Genomic DNA, 15,039 nt, shown 5'->3' on the forward strand with positions numbered 1-15,039 from the left:
TGGAAATGCCACACCTGTCAATCAGCTCTAGCCACCGGTCAGAAAAGAACAAAACGGAGACACAGGCCAGCAAACCATCAAAGGGCCTGAACCCGTGTTCCAAGTAAACCAGATGGCTTGGTAGATTATGCCGAGGCTGAAAATAAATGTCTGGGGCATTCAAGTCAATAAAATATTTATTGGGCATATACCTTGCATAAGGCACCATGCCAGGAAGCACAGGCTCTGCTCCCAGAGTATCAAAAAGCAAGTTGTTAGGGGCTAGCTAGTGGAGGGTAAACACAGGACGGTACACGAGAGGGGCCCACGCAAGGACTCTGAGCCCAACAGCGGGGGGCAGAGCCCAGCCAGCCTGTTTCCTAACTGTGTGACTCTGGGAGAGTCAGTTCACCCACTGTTTCTCACCTGTACACAAGAACCTAATGGTACTTTTGTTGTAGGGTTGTCGTGACCATCAAACAATGCATGTAAAGAGCTTAGCAAGGTTCCTGCCACCACACAGTAAGAGCTCAATAAAGTCTGGTTTTCATTATTAATAACAATAAATCATTACTTATCATTATTATTAAAAGAGAGAAGCCACATCAAACTGAATAGATTTGCCAAGGCTTAATGCAGGAAAGCCTCAAGAATGATTTTGACAGGAAAAGATAAGAGGAAAAGTCCTGCAGAGAACAAAATCACCGGGGACAAGAGCAGAAGAGGGACACTAAGAAGTGAGTTTGCGGCAACAATGAACAGTCTCACGTGAGGGCTGAGAGAGGGTACCTGTGGGGTCACGTGGAAGAAAAAGCCCAACGAGTGGGATCAGACCTTCTCGTTCAATACCTACGAGGCAATGGTTTATTCTCTGCGTCATGTTCCCACCTCCCACTATCGGACCCTACTCCTTTGGAATTTGGGCAAATATCCACAGCTGAGACTGGAGGCAGCTAGGACAAGGAGGTGAAGGGACCGTCAGTCAGGCCCAGGTGAGGTTTCAGAGTGAGCAGGCAAAATGCCCACTTCTGCCAAGGATGCCTCCTGATGACAAACTAGCCCTCAAATAACACGCTTCCTGCATGTGGGGAGCAGGGGCCCGTTCAGAGGAGGGTAAGATGCTGTTGGGAGGCGGCCAGAGGCCACGCTAATCCTCAGAGGAAATGTTTACCTGAGTGAGGGACCCAGGTGCTTTGGAAGAGCCCTGAGGCGTCTGGACAGTCTGGGCCTGCCCAGGCCCGCCTCCCAGACTCACTGGCATGTGACAATCACCCCTGCAGCCTCCAAATGCGACTCCCCTTCCTGGCTCCCCAGCTTTCACCCTTCTCTCCTTTCCTCTTTCCAATCTGAGCCATCTTCTACTAATTCATTCAAAACCCCTGTCAAGCACCTACTTGTTCTGGCCCTGGGTTAGGGGTTGTGATGACACAGGGAAGAGGAACACAGAGGACGGCAACTTGGAAGGAGACCTGAAGCTAAGTTCCAGCCCTGCCATGGTCCTGACGCCTCCGGGAGCAGTGCTGGGAGGACGGGCACAGCACCCATGAAACTGGGGTAACTGGAAGTGAGACAAGGAGGAAGCAAGGAGCCGGATAAAAGGGCATGCGGCCCACATTGGCACATGGAAGGCAGGAGGGATTCGCTGAGGCTGCCAGGGCAAACCTCCCTGAGGGGTGAGCCTAGAGATAAGAACTGGCACAGATAGGATCATCAAGCTGGAGTAGGTTTCAGTAGAGAGAGATAAGGGGCAGAGGGGAATGTGGGGCACATTGTGGAAACTTTGGATAACAGCCTCATTCAACAAACCAATGTTGAGCAACTATAGTGAACAAAGCTCCTTCTGGTAGGGCAGGGCAGCCACAAAGAAACACAGGACGCCTCACGAGCAGCTTACTAGAACACAGATAGACACGATCTGTAGCTCAGGCCTGCTGCTGGGCCCTCGGAGCCCTGGCAAGTGCCCTGTCTGGTTACACCTCCTGTGGAGGCCTCTTCGCAATGATCAGGCAAACTTCTCGCACTCGACTGGGAAGTGCTATGCCCCCCACCCCGGCCCCATGTCCATTCCCATTCTCCTCCCACCTTCCTCAGCCTTCCTCCTGCAGGCTCTAGTTGCTTAAAGCTCACCTCTCCTCCATAATAAAACCTCGGATGCTCAAATCCAATCACTGCCAACTGAAGCAGAACCAAGAGGCTCAGATTCACCCCATGCACAGTCTTCCCCAAACCATTCCCAGCCAGCCCCCAGCCAGTCCATTTCTCCTCTCCCTGGCACTCGCGTGTGGTTTAACCTGATTTATGGGCCCCTACTGAACTTCCTCTTCCACGTCCTCCTTGTCCTCTTTGGGGCCGTACGTCACCCACTTGGGCTCTCTACAAACATCTGTGGCATGTTGACTTGCTGCTTAAGTTTTATTTCTTCTTTCCCCCAGTTTGTCGGCAGTTCTAAGACAAGGATTAATCACATCTCCCCTGTCTTCTCAGCGTCCAATCTAAGGATCTGAACATGATAGGTGTGCAAAAGAAGGTGATTAAGTTTTCAAGAGTTAAGCTGGAGAGCGGGCAGACGGAAAAGCTGTGCCTCTAACAGAAAGGTCGAGCACATCCACCTCTGGCACAATTATTCGCATCACAGGCAGGAGAAGGGTGACAAGGAGATGCCAGGGGTACTGATAAGGGAGCAACAGAGAAGGGAAAGACTTCTCGGCAGATTCCAGGAGCTCCAGGTGTGATCTGGCCAATATTGGCACCGCTTTGAGCCTTGGTTTTCTCAGCTGTGGAATGGGGATAATTGAGCCCTGATCTAGTTTCTCACAGAATGAACATTCGGATATTTAAAATTTTCAAAGCTGTTGGGGAGGTAAAGACCTGGGAGGAACCTGCAAGGCAGGTCCTGGAAGCCAAGGCGTCTGACTCCTACCCAGGAGGGCCCTTCCCGGGCCACCCGCTGCTCCTCACTGGCCCTAGCCCAACGCCCTGTGTAAACTGCTAAACGCGGTGTAAGTAACGGACTGAGCCCAGCTCCACCTCCTCCCGACTTAATAGCCTTGGGAGAATCACCGCTTCGGGGCACCTCAAGCTTCTTCCCCGCAAACTAAGTGGGGCCGAGAGGACCCCGGCGAGCAACCAGGAGCGTCCTGCGGGAGGCTCTCCGAACACGGAGAAGCCTCGCCTCGCACGCCACGGCCTTCCTCGGAACTGAGCAACTTCCAGGGACATGAGGGAAAACTTGGGCTCCCGGTTTTGACGCATCTGGGTCCGAACCCTCGGGGACCTAGAGCAAGGCATTTTAGGGCTCCTGCGTCAGTTTCTCCATCTGCGAAATGGGCCCGAGAGCAGGAACTGGGCCGCCGGCGGCCGCCAGGGGCGCGGAGCAGACAAGGCCCCGCCGCGCGCGCGGGCCGAATGCTCGCAGGGCAGCCGGCGCGGGGCGCAGCGGCGAGGGGGTCTCCGGCGCGAGGGAGCGGGGGCGCCGGCCCGCGCCCCGCCGGCCCCGGCGGGAGGGGGAGGGGAGGGGCGGCGCGAGTTGCGTCGCGCACCTCCCGCTGCCGTCTCCTCCAGCCGTCACTCGTGGAGCTCACGCCGCCTTGGCGCGCGCGACCCTTACATAAGCGTCCTCCACGGTGGCGCCGGCGCACGCCCACCCGCTCCGACCCGCCGCGTGAAGAGGAAAGTGCGCAGCGCCACGGGGACTCACCTCCTCGCCGCCGCCAGTCGTCGCCACCGCCTCTACCGACGCTACCTCCACTGACAGGGAACAGCTGCGGTCTCCGCGCAACCAAACTTGCTGCTGTCTCGACCCCGCCTTAGGACTTCCTATTGGTTCAGTCAGCCCAACCCCTCCTGTTATTGGACAGTGGCCTCCGTCACTCAGCACTCCCCCGCTCAGGACTCCGCCCCACGCCGGTCTGCCCATCACGTTTAAGCCTTGGCGCCTCACGCCTGCCCCGCCCCCCGCGTCCCCAGAGGGCCCATGGATTGGTGGCGAGGCTGAAAGAGCCCGCCCCCGGCGCGCCACCACCGCCTCCCTTGTCTAGAGAGCCCCACGTGGGCCGCACGGCCGCAGCCGCGGCCTCGCAATAGGCGGAAGTGGCCGGGCTCAGACATGCTATGATTGGTTGTCGGCGGGGGTGGGGACGTGCGATTCATTCACCCGAGTAGCACGTGTCTCCCAAAGCCGCAAGCATAACAGATCGCCCCGGGCCTCAGGGATTCGGGCTGCACACAAATACTTGCAAGCGAATGGACAAGAGGTTGGAGGAAAAGTGTTTACGTAGGGCTGGAGGAAGGAGATGGCGCTTGTGCCACACGGTTTATGTGATTGTGTCCTTTAACAGCTGGAGGGGTCAGGGAGTGATGGGCAGGAGTCTGCCTCCATGTGACCTTGGACAAGCAACCTCACCTCTCTGAGCCTCAGTTTCCCACTCTGCAAGTTGAGGCCACTCGGGACCTAAAGGGTTTTGAAGGCTTGGTTGAATGGAAAGTTTCATAAGCTGGGCTCTGTGCCAAACAGGGGATAGGGGAGTGACCAAAACAAACCAAAATCTCTGCCTTCCAATGAGAGACAACAGATGATAAATAAAATATGGTGCACATCAGATGGTAATAAGGGCATGGAGAAAAAATAACCTGCTTCCAGACAGTCGGGAGGATCAAGGACTATGAGAACATCTTGTTAACTAAAAATTTCTTATTGAGCATGGGGAGGTATTGCAACTCCATGCTCTTCTCTGACTATGTCGTGTCTGCTGTGCTTATTTCTCCAACTCCTGTCCTTCCTTCCACCTATCTGGCCGAACTCCAACCTTGGTCAGTGCAATATAGCTATTTTAGTAGCAGAAAAAAGACTAAAATCCCAATTCTCCAGATTCACATATTCATTAGATTAACAAACACCTCTTACGCAACTGCTATAGGCCTGGTGCTACGCCCAGACACAGTGGTAAAGAAGACACAGCTCCTACCATCATGCCATGGAGCTAACATTCTGTTAGATGTTCAAGTCCAAGGATTCTTCTGCCTCACAACTTGATGCAGGCAAGAGTTAACGCCGTGTGACCTTGGGCAGGTCCCCTCCCACTCTTGGCCAAATTTCCTCATAAAAGAACTTGGATTTTATAGACATTAAGTCTGTTATTGACTTGTGCCTATTTGTCTTCTAGTTAGCCTACGTTGTGACTTAAACACTTCCTGCCTGTATTTTATCTCCCCTGCTGTGTACTTGTACAACATGGGTCCCTGTGTCCCTTGGAACTGCTCTAGAACTGGCCGTGCTACAAGGGCTATGATGTGTTGGGTCAGTCCTGGCTGATCCCTGTGAACTGGGGCTGGAGCAGTGGACAGGTGGCTGGCTCCACACAAGTTCAGGTAGCTCCCACGTTGATACCACCAGGTAGGGATCTGAACAAAGAAGCTAACTGAGAACTGTGAACAAATGAAGTATTTTTAAAAGTTGGCTCAGGCACACAAATTATCTAGTTCATGTTAAATTAGGAACCAAGACACCTCTCCATCCAGGATCTCCCCTGCCTCTAGGTTGAGATCCCCAGAAAGTCAAAGTTGAAAGGGGGTATTCCATCCCAGACAGAGGAATCTGCCCTGGCAAAAGCCTGGGGGTGGAGAAGTCTCACATGGCTAGAAAAAGCATTTCTCAGTGTGGGCTTCTGTACCACTAATGACAGAATCTCTTTGGGTCTGGGTGCTAGTGAGAAGCACAGGTTCCTGAGCCTCACCGCTTGGTTCTTATGCATAGTAACTACCAACTCAGAGATTTTAGTATCACCAGCAAAATGTACTACTCGAGTTCATTTCTGAGGAATGGGATCCCCTGCATTGCATTGCTGATCTTAGAAGCTCTTCAAATGGTTCTAATGTAGGTCAATATTGAGACCACCTGAGAAGCCTAGAGAAGTTCATACCCAGATTTCCCTCTGGGGCTCTTTAAAAACAAAACAAATTCCTGGACTCCCAACTCCTGTCAATTCTGATCAGTAAGTCTGGGGTGGGGTCCAGGAATCTTTTTATCTATCTATCTATCTATCCATCCATCCAGCCAGCCATCTATCTATCTATGTATCATAAGTCCCAACAAATTCTCAGGATCTTGGAAAATTTGGCTGAGTTCCTAGGAAGATGCGGGAGAAGATGAGGCTGGATAGATAGGCTGAAACCAGCTTATGGAGGGCTGGCCAGGAGTCTAGCTCTCTACTTGTTCCCCAAAATTGTACTGTATTATAAGAGCTACTCAGGCAAAGAGACAGAACTATCAGTTTGAACATACACAAACAACTTTAAATATGTATATACTGCACAGCCCAAGCTCACCTCATGTCTGGGGATCATATTTTCAAGGAAAATTCTAGTAGTTTTAACCATTAGATTTATAGTTCTGTGTGATCACCTTGTAGGGAGTGTGAAGACCCAGGCCCTACTCACTGCACGTGGAACACACATTTGCTGAGGACCGTTTGCTGGTCTGACTCAGCCGGGCTGGATTCAAGGCACACTGTGTGTCCTTTGGCAAGTTGCTTTATCTCTCTGAGCTTCTGTTAAATCATCTGAAAAATGGGGCTAAGCTCCTGAGTGTCATGAGGGTGAAATGCAATCATGGAGGTAAGGCTCCTAGACCAGAGGGCACACCGTACCCCTATGGACTCCCAAATTTAGTCAATTCCTCTTCCTGGCTCTGGAACCCCCAGAGAGTAGGCTTCAGTCTGTCTTTTCAGATTCTTCCCCTACCCAAGGGCAACCCTGTGTGTTCCCAGGCTCTAGTTACCCACAGGATCCTGCCCTCATTCTACCACACCTGTTCTTCCTGCCTTGAGGCTGATCTCCAACACCACCCTCTCCAGGGTGGCTGCCCAGATTCTCCCATCCCCAAGCCAGGTGTGGTCTCCTATTCTCTGCTGTGCACCCTCAACACTGGTGCCTGTTTTAAGACAACTTCCTTTATGTAAGTGAGAATTCCTCCTTTTCTGGGGATGGAGCATGTACCCTCTTCCCCTGGGCCTCACTCCTAGGCATCATCCAAACAAGGTCTTAACATGAAACATGTGGATGTGGGTTAATTTCAATGGCTCACTAATAAGAAGGTACATCCGGGCAGTTTGCAGCCTCCTGTAGATCTAAGGATCACTACAACCTTAAGTGGCACCAGCCGTATGTCTCAGAACCACCTTAGGAAAGAGATACTGTGTGTTTCATTAATTTTAAGGCACACATTTCTTTTTCTCACATTTTAACCCCTCTGAAATGACACTGCATCTTCCAATGAACGGGCAGTGGCTATTCTTTCTTAACGGTATATAAAATAACGCTGCCTTTCCATCTTGACCATCTTAGAATTGATGTATTACCCCCATTTTAGAGCTTAAAAATTGTAGGCACATGAAGTTAAGCCATTCGCTCAAGGCACACGGCTATCATGTGAGATCGCAAGGCTTTCAGCTCGGGCAGCATGATGGGTTTGGAACCCAGGTCTGACGGACGAGTGGCCTCCACGATGACCCCCACCGGTCCCGCCTCCAGGTGTTCATGCCCTCATGGAATCCCCTCTGTTGAATGCCAGCTGGACCTGGTGGCTCGCCTTGAAGGAACGGAATGTGGCAGAAGTGATGGGAGGTCACTTCTGAGATTAAGTTCCCCAAAGACTCTGGCCTCTGCCTGCTCACCACCTCCCGCCCTCTAACTCGCTGGCTCTAAGTGAAGCCAGCTGCCACGCTGTGAGCTGCTCTTGGGAGGGGCTCACGTGGCAACAGTCAACAACCCAAAAGAAACCGGGGCCCTCAGTGCAACAACCTCCAAGGAGCCGAGTCCTGCCAACAACCAGTGGAGTGACCTTGGAGGCAGATCCACCTGCAGCTGGACCTTGAGGTAACTGCAGTCCCCTCCCTGGAACCTGCAAGTGACCCTGAGCCAGAGGCCAGCTAAGTCATGCCTGGATTTCCGACCCTTGGAAACTGTGAGATCGGATGTGAATGTTTCTTTAAGCCGCTAAATGGCGGGGTGATTTGTTGTACGGCAATAGATAATAGTCTCCACTATTTAAGACTAAGTATCTATTGTCATGTCCTGGGGACACAAACATGAAAAAGACATTGTCCTAGCTTTTAAGGGACACCTAGCATGTGATTGCTGCTACCGTGAGTCTTGGGGGAACTGGAGAGCCAGCTGCCTCTCTAACCCGAGCTGAGGGGTCTGGCAGGCTTCCAGGAGAGGCTTCACGGAGCAGGGTCTGGACAGGTGAGTAAAAGCTTGCCAGGTGAGGCAGGCAGGCAGTGGGGAGGGAAGCAAGAGAACAAATTTTCTTCCCTCCCCAGATTTGGGAAATTGTCGTAAAATTACACACTTGGCAAGAGGGTATTTGGCAGTTAGTTACACGCTTGACGCAAGAGCTAGTGATTCACCCCAAGGCGTCTCAGAAGTGTTTGAGTCAGCAGCCTCTTCTTGGCTCAGACCTTGGTGAGAGCCGGGATTTGAGTCAACTCTACTGGGGTGAGGGTGTAGAAGGTCGTGTAATGGTTTTATTGCTTTTTAACTAGGGTCAGGGGTGGCCTGTGGCTTGGCCTTTAGAGGTGTCAGGGTTAGAGTGAAGAGGCGCAGGCACAAATCACAGTCCACCTTTGGGACAGGCGAGGGCAGACGGCCAGGGCCCCTTTTCTCCTTTCTCCTCTCCGCGCTGGCCCTGCCTTAGCTCCTCCGGCTAGGAACTGAGTCCAGCAGATATTAAGAGCCCCTTCACCCACAGAAGGCCTGGAAACTAAGAGAGGAAAGAGAGCAAGGCCGTGTCCAGAGAGAAGTCTGGAATGGGCCAAGAGTTACAGCAGGAGGCACTTCCCCCACCCCAGATAGGGGCACCCTGTGCAGCAGCCCAAACACATAGGAGGCGGGACGCCTGGCTTCCGGTCCTGCTTCTGCCACCAACACGGGCAGGAGAACGGAGTGACTGAAACGTGGGCTCTGAAGCCAGGCTGACCCGGGCGGGAGTCCCATCCCTGCTGTGACAGTAATCTGAGTGGCAAACACATTATGATTTCGTGTGTGTGTGTGTGTGTGTGTGTGATATAAGAATTTAAAAGTTGTATTTCTCCCTCTTGCTACTGTTGCAGTGGTCTGTGTGTGTGTGTAACCCAGATAATGCAAACCCCCAAAAAATGTCTTAGCTACCCGAAGTGTGTAAGATAAACAGACACCAGTGCAGCTGGTTGATCAGACACCAAAGACATCATCATAGAGTATAAAGCAAAAGGGACTCTAATGCAGACTTAGAGAGCGTGCTCCCTGTCCTCCCGGGACTACGCTCCTCCGTCTCTTGGTTTCCTGACTGCTCTGCTTTGAAGAAGAGGCCCCCGCTGATCAGCCCTCGCAGATCGACAGCATCTGAGCCAGCAGCAACTGGTCACCGCTTGATACATGTCTTGTCTCCGCCAGCACCGCCGGGTGGTCTATTAGGACCGAAATCCATCAGGATCTGGTATGATTAAACTTGTGTGATGCTCTGGCAACTATCTGTGTAGGTGTGTCGTCCTTGCTTAGTTGGTTACTCGCTGGGCTCGTTACGTATACGTATCAGACAAAGTGCTCTCCGACGCTCGTCCCGGCTTGGCCTTAGGGAGCGAGTTGAGCCACCTGCGCACACGTCCACGGAGAAGTGAGACACCTGCCACTTACTGGGCACGCTCTCTGGCCAGGAACTTACTTTCTTGGTCCATAACAGACGGATAACAGTGCCCACCTCATAAGACTACCACGCGATCGAAATGAAATACATGGAGGAACCAGGAAAAATGCTCAGAACACAGTGGTTAAAACAAAAAGATGTGTGAGGTCCCTTTCAGCCGTCAAATTCTACGGTTCTGAGGATCTGTGGGCCAAACCCAAGGACCTTAGGGGAAAGGGCTGCTGCTGGTAGTCTCGCTTTTTGAGGCACCATTATTCACGATATCATTGTATTTTCACAACGACCCACTCTACAGATGACAAGACCGACTGAGAGGAGAAGAGGTTCGCCTGAGACAACAAATACCACCAACTCACTTTTCGAGCGCCGGCTATGTACCAAGCCCTGTGCTGGCACAGTATTATCACATCTAATCTTCTGTCCAACCGCGGGGGCAATGGCATAATGGCCACCATAAGGAGCGGGTATCTTCAGATCAAAAGACAAAATAGGCGACTCCATAGAATATAAGACTTTATTAGATGGTAATGTACTTACAAGAAGATTGAGCTCGAGCAGAAAGACAGCCCAGCAGTTTTGCATAAATTAGTCTCCACTAAAGACTCTTCTTACTGTACTGTTTTTATGATACAATTCAGGTACTATTGATTGACAAAACAAAAGGACAAAGAATGTAGCAGTGCCAGGGGCTTTACTTACTTACCTCCTGGTAGTCAATATTGTCACCAGTTTGATAGTCATCCTGGCCATTACAAATGAAAGTGTGTTAGGTTACATTTTAAGGACAATAGATCATCATTAACTAGAAGGCTTTGATATGCTTGCTGGACAGTGAGGTTGGTCAAAGGTCACAGTATGAAAGGACACGAAGAGAGAGATGGTTTTAGTTCAAATCTATATCTACACCCCCTCGCGACAATAACCTGAGTTTTTTGTTCCTATTACAGAAGAGGAAATGGAGAGAACATGCCCATGGTCGCACAGCTGCCGTGAGGGAGCCGCAGTTTACCCAGAGGCAGTCTGTCCTCAGAACCTGAGCTTTTAACCCTGTTCTGAAAAATTAAGGGCTAGGCCTGGAAAAAATCCAAGTCTCTTGACTCCCCAGCCTAGAGCTGTCCTGTTACTTTTTTAAAAATTTCTAATCCTGGTAAAATGTACCAACACATAAAATTTACCATCTTAGCCATTTTTATGTACAATTTGGCAATGTTACATGCATTCACATGGCTGTGTAACCAATCTCTAGAACTTTTTCATTTTGCAAAACTGAGGTTCTATAATAATGAAAAAACTCCCCATTCCTCACAGCCCCTGGCAACCGCCATGCTACTTTCTGTCTCTGTGAATTTGATTATTTTAGGTTGGAGCTATCCTGTTTCTCAAAGTTCACCTGCTTTGCGGTTAAGCCATCTGTTCTCAGTGTCAACAGAATGAATTGGACAGCTAGGGCTGCAAGAGTTCCAAGGAGGTCTAGGGGGGGTGGTCATGGAAGGCTGCCTGGAGGAGGTGGCAGGTGAGGGAGGGAAGAGTTCTGCCTCCTTTGCCCTAGAAGGTGGAGAGATGGTAGTAAGGGTGACTCAGGGATGCTTGTCCCATGTGGCCTGCCCTTTGATTTATGGTGGCCACCTCAGCACCAACCTTTGTCCCCAAGTGAGCTCCTGTCAGATGGGTAGGAGGTGCCAGGCCATCCCAAAGGCCAGTAACTTGCTGAAAGCCTGGAGCAGTCCTGTGCCTGACACTTCTAGAACCATGGGGACAGGGCTTCGCAGCCAGTCCTTGCGAGGACCACGGCCCTCCTATGGCAAGCTCCAGGAGCCCTGGGGGAAGCCCCTGGAGGGCCGACTGCGCCGGGCACTGAGCCTCAGACAGGGGCGTGAGAAGGCCAGGGCCTCAGATAGAGGCCCAGAAAAGCTGGACTCCCCCAGTCAGGAGCAGTGGCTGGGGAGCCTGGGGGACACAGAGCAACTGGTCCAAGCTCAACGAGAAGGAAGCCGGCGGTGGCTGAGGCAATATCAACAGGTTTGTTTGATGGATGGATGGATGGATGGATGGATGGATGGATGGATGGATGGATGGATGGATACTGCAGAGAGTGGGGATTCCAAGGACAGGGACCCAGAGCAGAGAGGGCTCAGAGGTGAAAATGTATAAGGCCAAGGACCAAGAAAACAACAGAGTTGTCTGAAGATGAGGCAGGAGAAAGAGGCAGCCAGGAACCGTATTCCAGAGGGCCGGGAAGTCATTTGGGATTCATCCCGTAGGCACTGGAGAATCCTGGAAGGCTTTAGAGCAGGCGGGTGTCACGGTCAGAGCTGTTTTAAGATGATTAATTTGGCAGTGTATTGGATGGGTGGATTTTCCTGGAGCCAAGGTCAGCCAGTACACCTTTCCTAGGGTTCTGTCTTGTGTTCCCCTGCCCTGGGAAAGGGGGGAATCTGGCCCTGCTAAGTGGGAGCTGCCAGCTCCTGGCCCCTGCCTCCTTCCTTCAGGGAAAAGGGTCCCCCCAGTGAGCGTATTTCTGTCTCCGGGGTCTACCGCCACCTCGTGGCTGTGGGTGGAACAACACCTGAAGCACACCACTCAACTGTGGGACCTGGGTCCTGGTCTCCCCGCTTCCTGTCTCCCAGCAGGTGAGGAGAAGGTGGGAGAGCTTTGTCGCCATCTTCCCCAGCGTGACCCTGAGCCGGCCAGCCTCCCCGCAGTCCCCTCTGGGCACCACCAGCTAAGGATGCTGGAAGCGGTGGTGGTCTCTGCTGTACTCGGACGAGACTGCCGTGTCTGCTGATCTACCTCCTCGTGGCTCTTCTGGACTCTGGATGGGGTGGCCTCCTCTATGTGATGGCTCCGGCCTTCCTTATGTGGCCTCTGCCACTAGGCCACTTGAGGGCCCTGGGATTGCTCCTCTGCTCTGGTCCTCTGCTCCAAGCATGCTCGCAGCAAAGACCCCAAAATGACTGAGAAGAAGGAGGCTCAGCTCTGCCTCCTGGAGGATCCTGTCCCCCAGGCATGGGGGTCTCCCTGGAGGGTGACATGTATGAGGGTCTTAGAAGTGTGTCCAGAAGTTAGGGTGGCGATGCCCCTGGCTCCGCACAAGGCCAGTCATAAACTTCCAGAACGGAGCTCTGTGAAGCCAGACCTGTGGCTGAGAGGCTCTCCCACATGCCTGGCTGCCAAGCCATGCCCCACCCGCCCTTCCTTCCAGCCAGCAGCCAGTGGTGAGTGGGTCATGGGCCTCCTTCACAGTTGCGAGCCCCCTGAGGGTAGTTCTCGGTGAGGGCACTCTGTGACTTAAAGTCTTGGCCCTAATACTGTCGCTTCAATCCTTACAGTACCCCGATGAAGGAAGCAGGAGAAGCCTTTCCTCCCCATGTGACAGAGGAGGAAACTGAGGCCTGGAGGGGGGAGGGATTATTGTCTCTGGCAGCTCCGGCCCCACCCCCACCTAGTTCCCAGCACTGGAGTTGAACACAGGAATAAAATTTGCTGAGCTGAAGTGAACAATTTGCCTAGCGATGAACTCATTTCCAAGCCTCTTCCAACCCCTGTGGGCTGGCTGGGCCCAGAACTTCCCAGAATGGTAGAGTAGGGGCCTGAGGGCAGGTCCTCCCCTCCCCCATCACACCCCCAATGCCTAGAAGGCCGGGTCTTTCCTGCCACTTCTCTGGACCTCACTCCCCAGAAAAACCGCCACCTCACCCTGTCCTGACTCCAGCCAGCTTCAGAAGACCTGGCTCTCACCAGCATCTTGATTCTGTGCTGTGTCCCATGAGGCAGGGGGCTCACTCTAAGGCTTAGAGAGGGTGAGAGGCTCACACAGAGGGAAGGGTCTAACTCCGAAGGGCCTGAGCTCTTTGAGAGACACTGACACTTGTGGGAAGTCCCTGGAGCTCTTCCAGTTCGAGCAGACCCAAGGTCAAAGGTAAGGGGGCAGCTGCGAGCACCCTCGTATGGGATCTGTATTTGGGAAGTGCGGCCATTTCACTGGTCTAGGACATAGCAGATGGCCCTGGCTCAGGCTCCAGACGTATTTGCTATGAATGATCCCCCTTCTGGCATCCCTGCCTCCCCAACATGCTTCCTCCAGGCCTTGCGTGTCCTGGTTTCGTCTGCAGGCGAAGACTTTGCCTCAGGCACGGCAGGGCCACTAGGAAGGACGCTGGGCCTCAGGCCAGGCTCTGTGACTGCCGCCTACACACTCACACCCTTGGAACATCGGTTTCCTCATCTGTCAAAGAGAGAGGAAAACCTTGCCTGGCCAGCTTTTGGGGTGGGGTGAAGTGACAAGAGAAGGCATGGGGGTCACACTGAGCTGGGTCAGAGCCACAGCCAGGGCTGCTTTCAGAGGAGGTGAGAAGGGGCAACTGTAAGCCTGCTTCCAGACAGGCCATCCCCCCAGCCAGCAAGCAAGCCAACCTCGGAGGACACTGCCGACCTCACGGTGATATGGGGGGACGGGGGGGGGATGTGACTCCCACGGAGTTCTCCCCAGGGTGGGTAGCCAATGTGGCTCATGCAGAGAGGGGACCCCATCAGTGCAAAAGCCCTGGGATCTCTGAGTTTACCCACCCTCAGGCCGGCATCTGCCCAAATATCACAAAGAGACATCCTTGCTGAGTCAGTTTCGTGCCTCTTTGTTCTATTTTGGTTGTCCGTGGAGCGCAGAGCCTCCCAGTCCTCTCACATGCCACGGGGCTCAGATTTGGGAGGTGGAGGGGCCCGGGAGCATTCGACCCCGCCCCCCAGCTCCACTCTCTCCCCTGCCCAACATCCTTGCCACACACACCCCCAACACTGGCTTCCAGAACTGGGGAGCTCACTACTTATCGATCTCTGACATCTCCATGTGACCTCTGCCCTCAAGGAGCTCACATTCCTGCTAGAAAGAGAGACCGACAGACAGACAGACAGACAGACAAATGGGTGGCTGCTCCACTAAGAAGCAAGATAGAGTAAGTGCTCACCAGGTCATGTGGTGAGACAGATTACGTGTGAGAGGCCCAAACCCTGAAACAGTGTGACACTCTGGGCTTGGCTAGACACCGTCCCCGGCTTCCTGGGGCCACGCTGGATGGGAGGGAGGAAGTCGCCAGCAAGTGGAAAAAAATATCCTGCAGGGGAAATGGGGCCACTCGGCTGCACTAACGAGGTGGGCAGACAACGCTGTGGTTCATGCTGGAAGGGCCCTCAGAGACCAACGGATCCGGGCCATTAATTTTACAGATGAGGAAACCGAGGATCCCACGGCAAGCCAAAGGCAAAACTAAGCCTCTTTCCCAGAATTCCTGCCTCCCAGCCTAGAACTCTCCACCCACCCTGGGTGCCCAAAGCCTCTTTCCTCACACATACATCAAACTCACAGTGTCCAGACGGTCAGAGGGGCC

At 52.9% G+C, this 15,039-nt stretch overlaps 2 protein-coding genes across 5 annotated transcripts in view; one reads left to right on the forward strand and one right to left on the reverse strand.

Annotated features, from left to right (window-relative positions):
• The window catches only part of PC (pyruvate carboxylase), a 93,356-nt gene extending 89,604 nt beyond the window's left edge, over positions 1-3,752 (reverse strand). Inside the window, exon 1 of one of the 2 annotated variants that reach the window (XM_016132607.2) lies at positions 3,677-3,752. The gene's annotated coding sequence lies outside the window, so the exon portion shown is untranslated. The remainder of the gene's footprint in view (positions 1-3,676) is intronic. The other variant, XM_016132615.2, reaches the window with a different exon arrangement.
• A 5,481-nt stretch (positions 3,753-9,233) lies between these two features.
• CUNH11orf86 (chromosome unknown C11orf86 homolog) lies at positions 9,234-13,143 on the forward strand. 3 transcript variants are annotated; one of them, XM_036221204.1, is made up of 3 exons: positions 9,234-9,451; positions 9,954-11,677; positions 12,289-13,098. In XM_036221204.1, exons 2-3 carry the CDS (start codon positions 11,144-11,146, stop codon positions 12,382-12,384), a joined length of 630 nt encoding a protein of 209 aa, XP_036077097.1. In that variant the 5' UTR covers positions 9,234-9,451; positions 9,954-11,143; the 3' UTR covers positions 12,385-13,098. The 3 variants fall into 3 exon arrangements, with proteins under 3 accessions (XP_036077097.1, XP_015988418.2, XP_015988409.2); XM_016132932.2 differs by having other exon boundaries at positions 9,234-11,677; positions 12,988-13,143; XM_016132923.2 differs by having other exon boundaries at positions 9,234-11,677.
• The last annotated feature ends 1,896 nt before the right edge of the window (positions 13,144-15,039 follow it).

Source organism: Rousettus aegyptiacus, unplaced genomic scaffold (assembly GCF_014176215.1).
Source record: "Rousettus aegyptiacus isolate mRouAeg1 unplaced genomic scaffold, mRouAeg1.p scaffold_m13_p_5, whole genome shotgun sequence".
Taxonomy (NCBI): Eukaryota; Metazoa; Chordata; class Mammalia; order Chiroptera; family Pteropodidae; genus Rousettus; species Rousettus aegyptiacus.

Coding starts and splice junctions, on each gene's coding strand:
- CUNH11orf86 (XM_016132923.2), top strand. CDS start 11,144: ATGGAAGGCTGCCTGGAGGAGGTGGCAGGTGAGGGAGGGAAGAGTTCT. Junction 11,678..12,288: donor GGCTGAGGCAATATCAACAG/GTTTGTTTGATG, acceptor GTCTCCCAGCAG/GTGAGGAGAAGGTGGGAGAG.